The sequence below is a fragment of the Ochotona princeps genome, chromosome 6 (assembly GCF_030435755.1).
Source record: "Ochotona princeps isolate mOchPri1 chromosome 6, mOchPri1.hap1, whole genome shotgun sequence".
Taxonomy (NCBI): domain Eukaryota; kingdom Metazoa; phylum Chordata; class Mammalia; order Lagomorpha; family Ochotonidae; genus Ochotona; species Ochotona princeps.
In genome coordinates, this window is record NC_080837.1 from 37,160,304 (window position 1) to 37,174,878 (window position 14,575).

The 14,575-nt window shown below is 38.8% G+C and overlaps 1 protein-coding gene across 1 annotated transcript in view; it reads left to right on the forward strand.

Annotated features, from left to right (window-relative positions):
• Window positions 1–14,575, forward strand: part of INO80 (INO80 complex ATPase subunit) — a 125,309-nt gene that overhangs the window by 42,300 nt on the left and 68,434 nt on the right. Inside the window, exons 14-22 of the mRNA XM_058666057.1 lie at window positions 38–133; window positions 5,882–5,941; window positions 6,297–6,439; window positions 7,738–7,822; window positions 8,697–8,814; window positions 9,687–9,772; window positions 12,733–12,900; window positions 13,115–13,248; window positions 14,262–14,329. Of these exons, the coding sequence (XP_058522040.1) occupies window positions 38–133; window positions 5,882–5,941; window positions 6,297–6,439; window positions 7,738–7,822; window positions 8,697–8,814; window positions 9,687–9,772; window positions 12,733–12,900; window positions 13,115–13,248; window positions 14,262–14,329 (958 nt within the window). The remainder of the gene's footprint in view (window positions 1–37; window positions 134–5,881; window positions 5,942–6,296; window positions 6,440–7,737; window positions 7,823–8,696; window positions 8,815–9,686; window positions 9,773–12,732; window positions 12,901–13,114; window positions 13,249–14,261; window positions 14,330–14,575) is intronic.

The following is a 14,575-nucleotide window of genomic DNA, read 5'->3' on the forward strand; positions in this document are numbered from 1 at the left end:
TTTCTAGCAGTTTTTTGACCCAGTTTTTCTGTTACAGAGAGAGAACATTTGGGGACCTTTCTTAATAATTTCACCTGCCTCTACACTTAATAATTGGCACCAGGAGTTTACTAGATTTGTTCCTAAATTTAAGGTAAAATCAACTGAACCAAACAAATTGCTGCTTTTTAAAATAAACTTGACTCTTCTTTTGCTGCCTTACTGATGTAATCGCTCATAATAGCTTTAAATTGCTTATGTTTCCAAAAATGCTTTGCATATGTTGCCTATAGAAGTTACTGATGATAAAAAAATTTATAAATAAATAAATAGATAAAAGTTTTGATGGGAGCAGTAGGAAAACATATTACATCTTTAATAACAGGGAAAGTCTAAGTCCAGTTTGATTTCCTTTATCTACTTACCGAAATTAATGCTCCCAAACTGTTATAATAGAAATTACCTGCTTAGATTAGTATAACAGATTTTTGATAAGCTAAGACATGAGTTTGCATCTGCTATAATTTATGGCCTTGCTCTTTCCATCCATTCACTTGTTTATTTTTAAAAAATGCTTACTTTTTGAATTTCATTTTTCCATGACCTACTTTTTCTTTCTTTCTTTCTTTTTTTTAAAGATAGAGTGATAGGGAAGGAGACATACCTTCCATCTGCTGTTTTACTCACCTGATATTGGCAGTAGCTGGGGACCGGCCAGGCTCTAGTCAGGAGACAGGAATATCACTAACAAAGGTGCTTAAAGTATCATCTGCTGCTTCTCATGCATGTTGCTGCCAGGGAGCTGGATCCTGACTGGAGAATCTGGGACTGGTACTCACACTCTGATATTGGATGTGAGCTTGCTGAAAGTTAGCTTGACTGGCCATGCCACAATGCCAGTTGTGTATGGGTGTGTATGTGTATATGTTTTGCTTCTGTTTAAGAGAAATTTATTTATTTATTTATTTATTTGAGGGGCAGTTACAGAAAGAGATAGACACACACAGAAAGAGATTTCCAATGCAGTGGCTCACTCCCCAGCTGGTTGCTATGGCAGTCCCTGGGTCAGGCCAGAACTGGGAGCCAGATTTTCATCTGTCCTAGTGTGTGAGTGGTGTTTCCGTAGCAGTCATTGGTTCGGAGAAGTTTACAGAGGACCAGGTTGGGTGGAGGTGCAAGCAGGAACTTCTCTGGCAGTGTGTTGTAAAGTGTAGGAGTGTGAATGAAATTACCTGCTTTGGGTAATTTTAAGACTGTGGTCTCACTTTTGTCATAGAATCATAGGTTTAGGAACTGCTTGCAAGACACATTAAATATATAGAGTTAAACATGAGTGTTTTTGCTTTCTGGTAAGGATAGATTTGTTGAATATTTTCTCCTGAATTATGTGGCATATGGAAATGCAGATGAGCATGATTTTTCTCCGTTGTGTCCTTAGTTCTGTTTTTATGTTTCATAAAGATTCAGTATTGTTTGAAAATTTTTCTACCGTATGGCTGCCATTTTCAGTAGTTCTTCTACTGGGTGATAGATGGCAGTGTGGTACTATCAATGTCGGTAGTAGCACCTTTTGTCATTGTAGTTATAATGAAAATGAGTTTTCATTTGCTTTTTGAGTTTTTCGTTATTTTGCTTATTATTATTATTTTTTTAATCTGGAAGTCAGGGACAAAAAGACCAAGAGAGAGATCTTTAATTTGCCAGTTTACTGTTCACATGAATATAATAGCCAGAGCTGGGCCAGGCCTAAGACAGGAACCCAGAATTGAAAGTAGGTTTCCCATATGGATGTCAGGAACACAGATGCTTTGGCAACAGCCTGCTTATTTGCAGGGTGTACATTAGCAGTAACCTATGTGGAGGCAGAGCTGGGACTCAAACCCATGCACTCCAGTATAGAATTCAGTCATCCCAAGCATCATCTTAAAGCATTACACCATCTAGCCTCCCCTCACCATTTATTTTTTAAAGAAATTCTGACTGATAATATAAAATTTGTGTCTCGTTTTAATGTGTTTGATATATTTAAAGCAAAGCAAACACATCTTTGCAAGTATTTGTAATATCAAATTCTGTTTTGTTTTTCTTTTAAAGAGTTGATGATTTTTATTGGAAAGGCAGATTTACAGGGAGGAGAGACAGCAAAATCACTCCCCCAAATGACTTCAGTGGCTAAAGCTGAGCCAATCTAAAGTCAGGAGGTCAAAAGTTTCCTCTAGGGTCCGGCATGATAGCACACCCGGGATCCCATATGGGCGCCGGTTAGTATCCCAGCAGCTCCACTTCCCATCCAGCTCCCTGCTTGTGGCCTGGGAAAGCAGTTGAGGATGGCCCAGAGCTTTGGGACCCTGTACCCATGTTGGAGACCCAGAAGAAGCTCCTGGCTCAATGACTTCGGATTGGCTCAGCTCCAGCCGTTGCGTCTGCTTGGGGAGTGAACTATCAGATGGAAGAGCTTCTACTCTATCTCTCCTCCTCTCTGTATATCTGCCTTTTCAATAAAAATAAATAAATCTTTTAAAAAAAAAAACTTTCCACTGGGCATGCCACTTGGCTGCAGGGTCCCAAGGCTTTGGGCCATGCTCAACTGTTTTCTCTGGCCCCAAGCAGGGAGCTGGATGGGAAGTGGAGCAAATGTGACACAACCCAGTGCCATGTGGGATCCCCCTGCTTTGCAAGAAGAGGATTAGCCAGTGAGCCATTGCCCTGAACCTTCGTGTTGTTTTTATGTCCCTGTGGTTACCCCACTGCGTAGCAGAACACCAGAACTTTGTCCTTAGTATACCTTCATATTCATTGGTCGGCCTTTTCCAATCTTCCCTCTGCCAAATTTCCCTTTGCTATGCAATTTTAGAGGTCCATAAAATACAGTCTTTGAGCCAACTCCAGGTACCATCTGTTTTATATTGTGTTGTTTCTATATTTATATGCTTTAGAGTTACCATTTAAAGTGTACAGTTTAATAGCATTAAATACAACTATCTTGGCTATCTAGTTCCAGAAGTTTTTTTGTTTTTTTTTTGAAGATTTATATATTTTATTACAAAGTCAGATATACAGAGAGGAGGAGAGACAGAGAGGAATATCCTCCATCCGATGATTCACTCCCCAAGTGACCTCAACAGCCAGTGCATGCCGATCCGAAGCCGGGAACCAGGAACCTCTTCCGGGTCTCCCACACGGGTACAGGGTCCCAATGCATTGGGCCATCCTTGACTGCTTTCCCAGGCCACAAGCAGGGAGCTGGATGGGAAGTGGAGTTGCCGGGATTAGAACTGGCGGCCATGTGGAATCCCGGGTCGTTCAGGGTGAGGACTTTAGCCGCTACGCCATGCCACTGGGCCCAGTTCCAGAAGTTTTTTTTTTGTTTGTTTTTTTGTTGTTGTTTTTTTTAAAGATTTATTCATTTTATTACAGCCAGATATACACAGAGGAGAGACAGAGAGGAAGATCTTCCGTCCGATGATTCACTCCCCAAGTGAGCCGCAACGGGCCGGTGCGCGCCTATCCAATGCCGGGAACCAGGAACCTCTTCCGGGTCTCCCACGCGGGTGCAGTGTCCCAATGCATTGGGTCGTCCTCAACTGCTTTCCCAGGCCACAAGCAGGGAGCTGGATGGGAAGTGGAGCTGCTGGGATTAGAACTGGCGCCCATATGGGATCCCGGGGCTTTCAAGGCGAGGACTTTAGCCGCTAGGCCACGCCGCCCGGGCCCTCCAGAAGTTTTTAATCACTCCAGTTGGTATCACAGTATAAATCAAGCAGTCACAATTCCCCCTTTTCTTCCAGCTCTGGTAACCAGAAATCTGTTGTAGGGGTTTGTTCGTTCTGGATGTTTCATATAAATGGAATTATCTATTGAATGGCTTTTTATGCTTGGCTTCTTTCCATTGGTATAGAATTTTCTTTTTTTTTTTTTTTAATTTAGTTTATTCATTGGCATAGAATTTTCAAAGTCCACCACATTGTAGCATATATCAGCGGCTCATTCTTTTTATGGTTGAGTAATACCCTGTTTTATGTTTTTATCACCGTTGTGTTTATTCAATCTCTGTTGATGGGAATTTGTGTTCTTCCCACCTTTTGGCTGTTGTGATAATACTGCTGTGCACATTTGTATTCAGATACAAACTTTTATGGTACAAAATTTTGTACTTGTTTGAGCACTAGTCTTATTTTCACTTCTTTAGATACATCTGAGTTAGAATTGCTAAGCTATATCATAATTCTATTTAGGAACTCATCTCCTTATATGATGTATGAATAATTTTTCCATTTTAAATTGTTGATAAGAATATTTCATATGACGTGATGTGAGATTCAACATACATATTAGAACATAACCACGCTTTTTATGGATTATTTATTGTTTTGTTTGCACATTTGGTTTCTAGTACAGTTGAATTACAACAGAGACTGCATGATCTAGAGTATTTACAGAATAGTCAAAAGCCGGAGGATTTACAGAAAAGGTTTGCTGAATTCTGCCATCTCTGTCCTAATTCAGCCATTGGTTCTGTGGCCATTATTCTTCAGATTGTTGGACATTTATTCACTTCCTTGCAGAACAAGTTTGATGTAGATTCAGCTCAGGTACATGGTTAGATCGTGGTGAAAGATACTTTAGATCTCTGAGAATTCATTTTAGTTGGTAGTTATCTTAGTAATATCTTTTATGGTTTTATTGTTATCATTGCCTCTTCCTACTTTTTTTCCTTCTCAACTTCCTTTTTCCTTTGTGTTACGAAATGTGATTTATGTTTTTTAGAAGACATTATACCATACTTCATTAATGAAATTAGTTATTCTGTATGTTTTCATTTTTTCTACTTTTTTATAACTTTTTTTCTAGTGTTTTGGGATGGAGTGTTGATCTGTTTGCAGCTTCTGGGTCTGTGTGTTTCAGACTACAGGTTGCTTTGTAAGCATGGCTGTAGCTGTCAGAAGGTAACCGTGTGTACTTCTGAAGTTCTGAACAGGAAGAATTTCCTAAATATCATACCTTGGTTATTACTTTATAGCCTAAAGAGAGAACATTGTTTTTATGATTTCAGTCCTTTGAAATTTGTTGCATCTTGGCCTTTATGACCCAACATATGGTCAGTTTATGCATGTCCTCTGTGTGTTTTTGAAAGTTACGACATACAGGCACATGTTGTAGTGGTTATGGCATTTGTGTTCCATGTCAGAGTAACCTGGAATCAATACCCAGCATCTTGTTTGTAAATAGAGGATGGGGGGCAAATTGTTTATGTAAAAATAAAAGGAGAACAAAATGAACGTAAAGAAAAACTCAGCTATTGTTGTTGATTCTTGCCCACTGCCACTGTAGATTGTAGGGAACTGTGAGTGATGGCGGATGGATTTGGGTTTCTGTCCCCTTTAAGGGAAGCCTGGATTACATTCCCAGCTTCTGGCTTTCACCAGTCCTGTCCCTCACTCTGGCCCCCAGCCGTTAACTACATGTGTGCAGTGAACCAATAGATGGGGTCTCTGTCTCCGTCTTCACACTGAACTACAGTTTTTGTTCCACTAGCCCTATTTTAACAACGAACTGGTCTTCAGTTTCTTACCTTTCAAGTAGACCTTGAGGATAGATCAGTACCAGTGTAGGGAGAGTGTCATGTCAGAGGTTTCACTTCTCTGAACTCCTTTTCTTCTTTTCAGGTTTTTGGCTCCATTATTTCCTAATGTAGTATAATTTCCTAAGTAGTTCTGATACTTTGAAACGATTGTTTGTATTTATTTTGCAGCAACAGATGTCAGATCATATCGTGTAACTTTGAAATAAGAAAAGCTTTAACTGATTCAATTAACTTCTTTTTGATTCATGCTGAATAAAATAATGGTGGTGATTAAATATTATCAATAGAAAATTTTGTATCTTTTGACTCTTTTCCCAGGTGCTACCATATTGGGGAAATCCTCATGATAGAAAAGTCATCAGGAGGTTTTGGAGTCAGGTAACTTGGCTTACTTTGTACATGGCAATAATTATATTTCTCCAATTGATTTAAATAATTTCTTTTAGATAAAATCTTCCCATTATGTTTTTGGACACTTTTCAAGTGCACTTTTCCCTGGCACAGTGCTTTCGCTACTGCACAGTCAGCTGGACATGTGATTGAAAAACTTTTTTCTTTAATAAGGTGAAGACTATTTCTTAGTACAGTTTATTATATAAGAACATAGTTCATCTCGCTGCACATCTCCATGACAGTTTTAACATCTTGGCTTGACAAAAAAGAGTCTAAGTCTCATTATGCCTTTATGAATTGTTAGCAATCTCTTTTCACTCCTCCCCTCTTGTATTTGCAGAAGACCCTCTACACTCAGGATGCACCCTTCCATGTGGTGATCACCAGCTACCAGCTGGTGGTGCAGGATGTAAAGTATTTCCAGCGGGTCAAGTGGCAATACATGGTACTGGATGAGGCTCAGGCACTCAAGAGTAGTTCCAGGTATATTGGGGTCCCGGGTTTGGTACAATAAGTGCATGTGTTTCTATGTATGTGAAGGAAGATTGTGACAGTTTCTCTGCATCAGCCAAATAAGCCTCTTTACTGTTTTTCTTGGGACGCATATATTAATGCTTAGAGCACAAAGATTTATTCCCATACTTCAGTCATTATTGTGTTTAATAGCTCTTTTTTCAAGAAAAACTTCTGTAAAGAAGAATCTCTGACCTCTTTTGTCGGGGGAGGATCATTTTAGATCAGTATTTCAAGCAGAATTTATAACATAATTGTGTGGATTGGAAGTTCTGTCCATTTTTTTCAGTGCTTGTCTCAGTCCCTGGATTGTTTTTTTGTTTTTGTTTTTTAAGATTTATTTATTTTTATTGGATAGTCAGATATACAGAGAGAAGAGAGAGAGGAAGATCTTCTATCCTATGGTTCACTCCCCAAGTGACTGCAACTGCTGGAGCTGACCCAGTCTGAAGCCAGGAGCTCTTCTGGTCTTGCACGTGGGTGCAGGGTTCCAAAGGCTTTGGGCTGTTCTCAACTGCTTTCTCAGGCCACAAGCAGGGAGCTAGATGGGAAGCAGGGCCATCTGGATTAGAACCGGCACCCATACAGGATTCCAGCACATGCAAGGCGAGGGCTTTAACCACTATGCTAATGCGCCAGGCACAGTTCCTGGATTGTGAATGGATCTCCAGGAATTCTATTATTATAAACTAAATGGTGAAAATACTTGGCTTGTGGTTTTATGAATTCATGGTGAGTGCACAGAACTGTATCAGTTCTTACTAAATAGCTATAGGGTGTATTATCCATGGGACTTTAGATCCTCAGTAGCACATTGCTTCATTTTTCACTTTTTAAAGGGAAAGCTTTCATGTAAACTGGGATCATTGAACATTCATTTTGTATGTTCTTGTCCCATCCTTTTCATTCCTTCATTATTGTATTGGAGCTCATAGATTAATAGTTTTAGTACTTTCTCTTACTTTTTGATTAAGTGGCTTACATCAGTAAAAATGACTACGCATCGGAGGCTTTTGAAAGCCAGAAGGGATTTTACACTGGGCTCTTTTTCTGTATGCCATGAAGTCAGCATTTCGATATAGAATGGATTCCTCTGAAAATTTCTTTTCTCAGCTTTGTTGAATTAATATTTTTCAGTTGTATAAATGGGAAAGCATTTGATTCTGAGAGTAATTTTTTTGTAAAACATTTTTAGAAATATGGGGTGTCCATAGGGTAATTAGATAAAGATTACTAAGCTGAAATGTGTAACTCATTTTATTGGACAGTGTGCGCTGGAAGATCCTCTTACAATTCCAATGTCGGAATCGACTTTTGCTCACTGGGACTCCTATCCAGAACACAATGGCCGAGGTAGGCACTGGTCAAGATTCAGGTTGGTCTACAGAAGAGTGTAGGGTTCTAACTCATGCCTCTCTGTAGTGCTGCTGCTATGTGCTAAACATATGTCAACCAAAGCAAAACTGAGTTGTCTTTTAGGCATCATTTAGTTTTCTTACTCTCTGACATATGCCGGTGATGTATTTATTCCTTTATCTAATGTAGTAGTGACCACTGTTGGAAATATTTCCTAAATAATTAAGAGATGCTCTTACACTAAAATTGAAAGGTAGTAGTCTTTAATGCTGAGAGGAACTGAAGTGTTTCTTTAGGAAGATAATTGATCACCTAGAATAGGGTTCAGTAGACTTTATTCGAAGGGTCAGATACTAAATAATTGCTTATGTTGCCTGGTTGAACAGGCATGTCTATATTCTCATAAAAATGCAAAAATAGATGGCAGGACCCATAGGTTATAATTTCCTGGCACCTTATCTAAGATTCTTAGTAACAGATTATTTCGAATTTGTTCAAGTTGCAAAATGGAGTTTTGTAAAAGGTTTTTTAAAGCTAATTCACAGGAGGGTCTGATTAGTACTTGCAGTGTTAGTGTATGTAAGCTTTTAGTTTGAAGTTGACGATTACGTTTTACTGCAATGCTCAGTATAATCTATTTTTGCTGATGAACATGCACGTTTATATGCTCATTTTCTTTGTCTGTCTCTGACACACACGTACACATCCATTGACATACACTCCAGCCCTGCCCCAGTGTAGACACTCACACACAGCTCTGCCTCCAAGCTTTTCTCAGTCTCTAACTCCAGATTCTGGTGAACCTTCACCTGTGATCATTTTGTTGTCTTGCAGCTATTTTCTTTCTTTCTTTTTTCTTTTTTCTTTTCAGCTCTGGGCTCTGCTGCATTTCATTATGCCAACGTTATTTGATTCACACGAGGAATTTAATGAATGGTTTTCCAAGGACATTGAGAGCCATGCTGAAAATAAATCTGCCATTGATGAGAGTGAGTATTATTATGAGCTACGTTTAATTTTCTGTATTCATGTAGGAAATCACATAATTGTATATTTTTTCCCCTAAAAGATGGGGAGTTGTTTCTCTGATAAAATAATTATGTGACTTGTATATCATTGAGCGAGTGAAAAAAAAGGACGAACTGAGGAGTAGTCATGACTACTTAAAGCAGAGAAGGTTTAGTTTAAAAAAAAAAAAACGAAACATTTTGGCTTGGGGAATTCTCATCTTTCATATACATCCCCAAAAATTAACTTTGGAATTATATTCTTTGTATAAGTGGATCAAGACTGTTTTTTTAAGGATGAAAAAGCAAAGCAGTAGAGGAATCATTTGTGTGAACTTTTTCTCGTGTATTAGGTTTGTCTCTGTTGTGAATATTTAAACTTTTGAGTTTGTTGAGTAATGCTTACCTGATTTTAAGAGCATTCTCGGTGATTCTTATTACATAGGTATGAGATGATATTATAATTAGAAATGTCCTTTAGTAATTTTGTACTACAGGTTGTTAAAATGTTAGCAGTTGAATGGTTTTGAGGGGGACACTGGAAGTCAGAGATAGCCTGTGTTAGACAGGAACTATAAGGTTCTATACAAGAACCTTATCATTGGGAAAGCATAAACACTGTGAAAGTAAATTCTAATGAAAACTAGAGGCTAATTCATTTGTGGTGTTGACTTTAGCATGATGGTGTAGAAAATATTCTTTGAATTTCCTCTTCAAAAGAAGTTTAAAATCTGTTTTCCGAGAATTATTGAAACAAATGTGTTATAAAAGTTTTAGTGAGGGCTGAGCTTAGTATTTGTTTTGACTGTTTATGTTGAATCAATGTAATGTGGAGGGGCCTCCTGGCATTTCAGATCAACTCTCTCGCTTACACATGATCTTGAAACCATTTATGCTGAGGAGAATCAAGAAAGATGTGGAAAACGAGTTGTCTGATAAGGTAAGGAAAGAAACCTTTACTAGGCACCAAGTTATGGTTCCAGGGGTGATAAATTCCTTGATGCATGGAGAAGGCCTGTAAATTTGATTGTGTCAAGGTCAGGCATTTGGTGCAAATGTGAGCTCCTGTTTGGAACACTCCTCCTATAACCTGGATTAAGCTCCTAGCTCTGCTTTGAATTGCAGCTTCTTACTTATGTGCGCATGTGGAGACAGCAGATAATGGCTTAAGTACTTGGGTTCTAGTTGACCTAAAGTGAGTCCCACCTTCATCTGCTTGTTCTCTCATAAAATGACAGCAGTTGTTGGGATGAGCCAGGTGGAAGCCAGGAGGCCAGAATTCCAGGTGTACCCTGTGGGTGGCAGGGCTCAGATTACTTGAGCCTTTTCTGCTGCTTTCACAGGTACATCAGCTCAGGTGCTGTATCGGAAGCAAAGAAGGGACATGAACGAGCACTTACATGGGATGCATGCATTGCAGCTGGTGGCCTACCCCACCATGTTATAATGCTGCCTGTTATCATTTTACTTTTTTATTCACTTGTTTGAGAGCTCCATAGTTGATTCCCCAATTTCCCTCAGTGTATGTGGCTAGGCTGTACTGGAGCCAAGAACAGAATCCAAACTTGCCTTGGGTGACAGAAACCCAATACTTGAGCCATCATTATTGCTGTTGAAGGTCTACATTGACAGTATACTGGATTCAGAGTATTCAGCCAGGAATCAAGCTTTGGCATATTGATGTGAGCATCTTAATCACTAGGGTACATACAAGTTGTTTCAAGATTTCATCTTTTTGAAAATATATAACAATTATTAGTCCTATTAAAGACAATAATTCCATGATAATATTATCATGTCCTTATTTGTGTATGTGTAAACTCTTATTGAAAGAACTTGTTGGTTGAAAGATCTACATTTGACATTTGGGTACTATATCTCTTTCACATCTTTTCTTACCTTGCACTTTTTGAGGAAAGCAAGAGGTTCTGTGGAGTTCTCCATGTAATAGATTTCACTGATTCCATCCTGTGATGTCTGACATGTCCCTCTATCTACTGTATTTTGTAAATGACTGTTAGATGTAGAAAGTTAATGTCTTTCAGGCTGATTTGTTTATTATTATTATTATTATTATTATACAAATCCTGTAATTTTGGTTTACAAGTATTTTTGTGGAGGATCAGTACCAGATTTTCATGTAATTCTTTTGTGAATACTCTGTTACTTTTCTCCTCATTTCCAGTCCTTGGAGTTGGCCGCCATCTTCCATAGATTATAACTGTTGTTTATAATTCAGTTTTCTGCCTTAAAGGCATCATCAGCATTTCTTGACAATGTCAGGTGATTCTCCATTACAACCGGAAGAATTTTGAGTCATTTTGAAGTCAGTAATGACCTTTGTAGGGTTGTTGTGGAGATGTATACCTTTATTCCAAGAAAAGAGTTGCATTGTATCTCTACTAGTTATTTTTCTTAAAAGCCGCTTTGTAAAACTGGATGATTTTACCTAATAAATATAATAGTATCACGGAGAAGGCAGCTGACAGAAGGAAAATTCTATCCAAGCATGGATCCTTACATCATTACTATCATGAGTCTTTAAAACAGTAGCAGTGGGGACTGGCTCTGTAGCCTAGTGGCTAAAGTCCTCGCCTTGCTTGTGCCGAGATCTCATATGGGCACTGGTTCTAGTCCTGGCAGCCCCACTTCCCATTCCGCTCCCTGCTTGTGGCCTGGGATAGCAGTGGAGAGTGGCTCAAAGCCTGGGACACCAGCGTGGGAGGTCCAGAGGCGGCTCTGGGCTCCTGGCTTCGGATTGGCTCAGCTGCAGCCTTTTTAGCCACTTGGGGAGTGAATCAACAGATGAAGATCTTTCTCTCCTCTGTGTACCTGACTTTCCAATTTAAAAAAAAAGCAGTGTCATAGTTTTTGTTATGCAGTGTTGTGAGCATAAAGGTGGTCAGAAAATACAGTCTGGTTCTTAACCACTGTGCCTCAGTCACATTTCTTAACCTTTAATATTTCTAATCCTGTTGTAGTTCTGTTAGTGAAGGTCAGAGAATCCTGACATCAGAAATGACATATAAGCTGTGTTTGAATGATGAGCTGGTATTCACTAGTCAATACGTTCAAAGCAGTGTACCAGGCGGGAGTGCCTTCTGAGCAGCAGTAGAGCAGCATTCAGACATGTGCTGTGTTTTGGCAAACATGTAGGCCATTATGGCTAATATACATAGGAAGACGATATGTTGATAGGAAGGCCAGAACTACAGTGTCATTAGGTCATGGTAGGCCTTTAATTCCTAGATGAGACGTTTTGATATTTTACACACAGTAATGCACAACTGAGGGTCTGTCTTAATAAGATTAAAGGCTGAAATGTCCAAATGTAACAGCAGTCGAGGCTAGCTCGTAAGACAGTGTGCAATTAGTGATGGAAATAGTGGTAAATTTCAGGTTGAGTTGAGTGTTAGGAGTGGTAGAAAATGGTGTGTGACAAAAGTAAGAGTCGACTCTAATCCGAGCTTGCTTAGGATTTGTCTTTAGCAAACTGAACAAACGGTGTAATATTATTTAATAGAGTAAATAATGCACAAGATACTAAGTTTGCCTGATACATCACATATGCAGTTACTACAGATTGAGTAGTACTATTATGTTTAGCTAGGAGCATGAGTCTGGACATATTTGGAGATATATTTTTGGTGAGGTTCTGTGAAAGCTTGTAGTTGGTGCTACTAGAATGGAGTGATTACTTGGACAGAACACCTGTGACCAGAGAGTCAACTAAAGAATGCAATTCATACTTTTTTCTGGATGAATACCCACATCATAAGTTTACTGATACTTAATTTCTGTTAAGTACTGATTTCTCAATCATGCTTTGATCTGTATGTGTTGTCAAGTTCTAGGTGATAATGAATTTTGGTACAAGCTGTTTTTCCAAATGTTTTTTAGATTGAGATTCTAATGTACTGCCAACTGACCAGCCGACAAAAGCTGTTGTATCAGGCACTAAAGAACAAAATTTCCATTGAGGATTTATTGCAGTCTTCTATGGGCTCTACCCAGCAAGCGCAGAACACCACCAGCAGCCTCATGAATCTGGTCATGCAATTTAGGAAGGTAAGGGCTGAGGTCAGCCAATGTTGGAGATGCCGTTACCAGCCCACTTAAAGACAAAGGCCCGAGGCTAATAGCAAATAAGGGATGTTAAAAGATGAAAAATGGGAGAGTAAATGTCCGTAGGAGAACACATTGGAGATACCGGATTCCCCCTCCGTTCATTGAGTGTGGTGTGTGCATATAACTATTATTTTACCATTTCTCTTGCTCTTAGGTGTGTAATCACCCAGAATTATTTGAACGGCAAGAAACGTGGTCTCCATTTCATATTTCCCTAAAGCCATACCAGATTTCAAAGTTTATTTACCGTCATGGACAGATCAGGGTCTTTAACCATTCACGAGACAGGTGAGCAGGTGTTCATACCTTTTTACCCTGTGTGCATTTTGTAATTTTGGGTTTCATGTCTGAGTGAATAAATTGGGTAGAGAGTATGTAATATCCCCAGCAATGAAGCTTAATTTTAAGCAAAGCATTGACAGCTGTTTGTTGGTGTTGGGGTAGGAATTTGAGCACTATTAAGTTTTCCACTAGATAACCTTAAAGTTTCCAGTTGCCTGTCAAAGACAGGGATGTACACTTGTACGCAGATATGTATATGCAGCAGTGACTATGTGGTTAGTAAATGCCTTCAAAAGCCTCAGTTATTGCTTTTGGTTTGTAGCGACTTATTCTGTGCCTGGAGTTGTACTTACAGGACTGGTTGCATTTCAGATTACTTAAAATTATCCTCTTCACAGAATTAGTGATAAATTTAGTAGAGGTTGGAGTAGTTGTTGATGTGTTAAACACAATTTACTTTTCAAAAATATGTTGCCTACTCCATTGTGCATCTCTGAAGTAGGATGATTCTGTCATCTAGACTTTCACCTCTTCCCAGAGGATTCTTCTATGCACTAACATTTGGGAGTGATGGGTTTAGAAAGCTCCTGCTGTGGAGATCAGTAAACCTTGTTCTAAAAATAATCATTAACATGTCCTCCTGAAATTGAGAATTTGAGACACATGTCATTTTTATGAGTTCTTCGTGATAGTTCCAGGTTAATACTTAACTAAATTAGCAGGCACATATGGGCCAGAAATTTAGTTTTCTTTTGTTTTTATTTTTTTTGTATGTTCGTTTGTTTAACATCGTATTTGGCAACTTACAATACTGAATTGTTTTTTGTTAAACATCAAATTTGATAACTTTGCTTTTGTTAAATCAAATGGGGTTAATTTAAACTTGTGTTGTCTTGTACTTTAATTATTTTTGGTAATGTAAGAATCTTACAATTAGAAATCTAAGGTACTATTTGTTTGGAATATCTGATCTTCCTGTATTTATATTTGAGTTTGGCTTTATTTTATTCACTTTTTAGGTGGTTAAGAATTCTTCTTTCTCCATTCGCACCAGATTATATCCAGCAGTCTCTCTTTCACAGGAAAGGTAAAATTTTTTTTTTAAAGATTTATTTATTTTTTATTACAAAGTCAGATATACAGAGAGGAGGAGAGACAGAGAGGAAGATCTTCCATCCGATGATTCACTCCCCAAGTGACTGCAACTGCCAGTGCTGTGCCAATCCAAAGCTGGGAACCAGGAACTTCTTTCCAGGTCTTCCACACGGGTGCAGGGTCCCAAAGCATTGGCCTGTCCTCAGCTGCTTTCCCAGGCCACAAGCAGGGAGCTGGA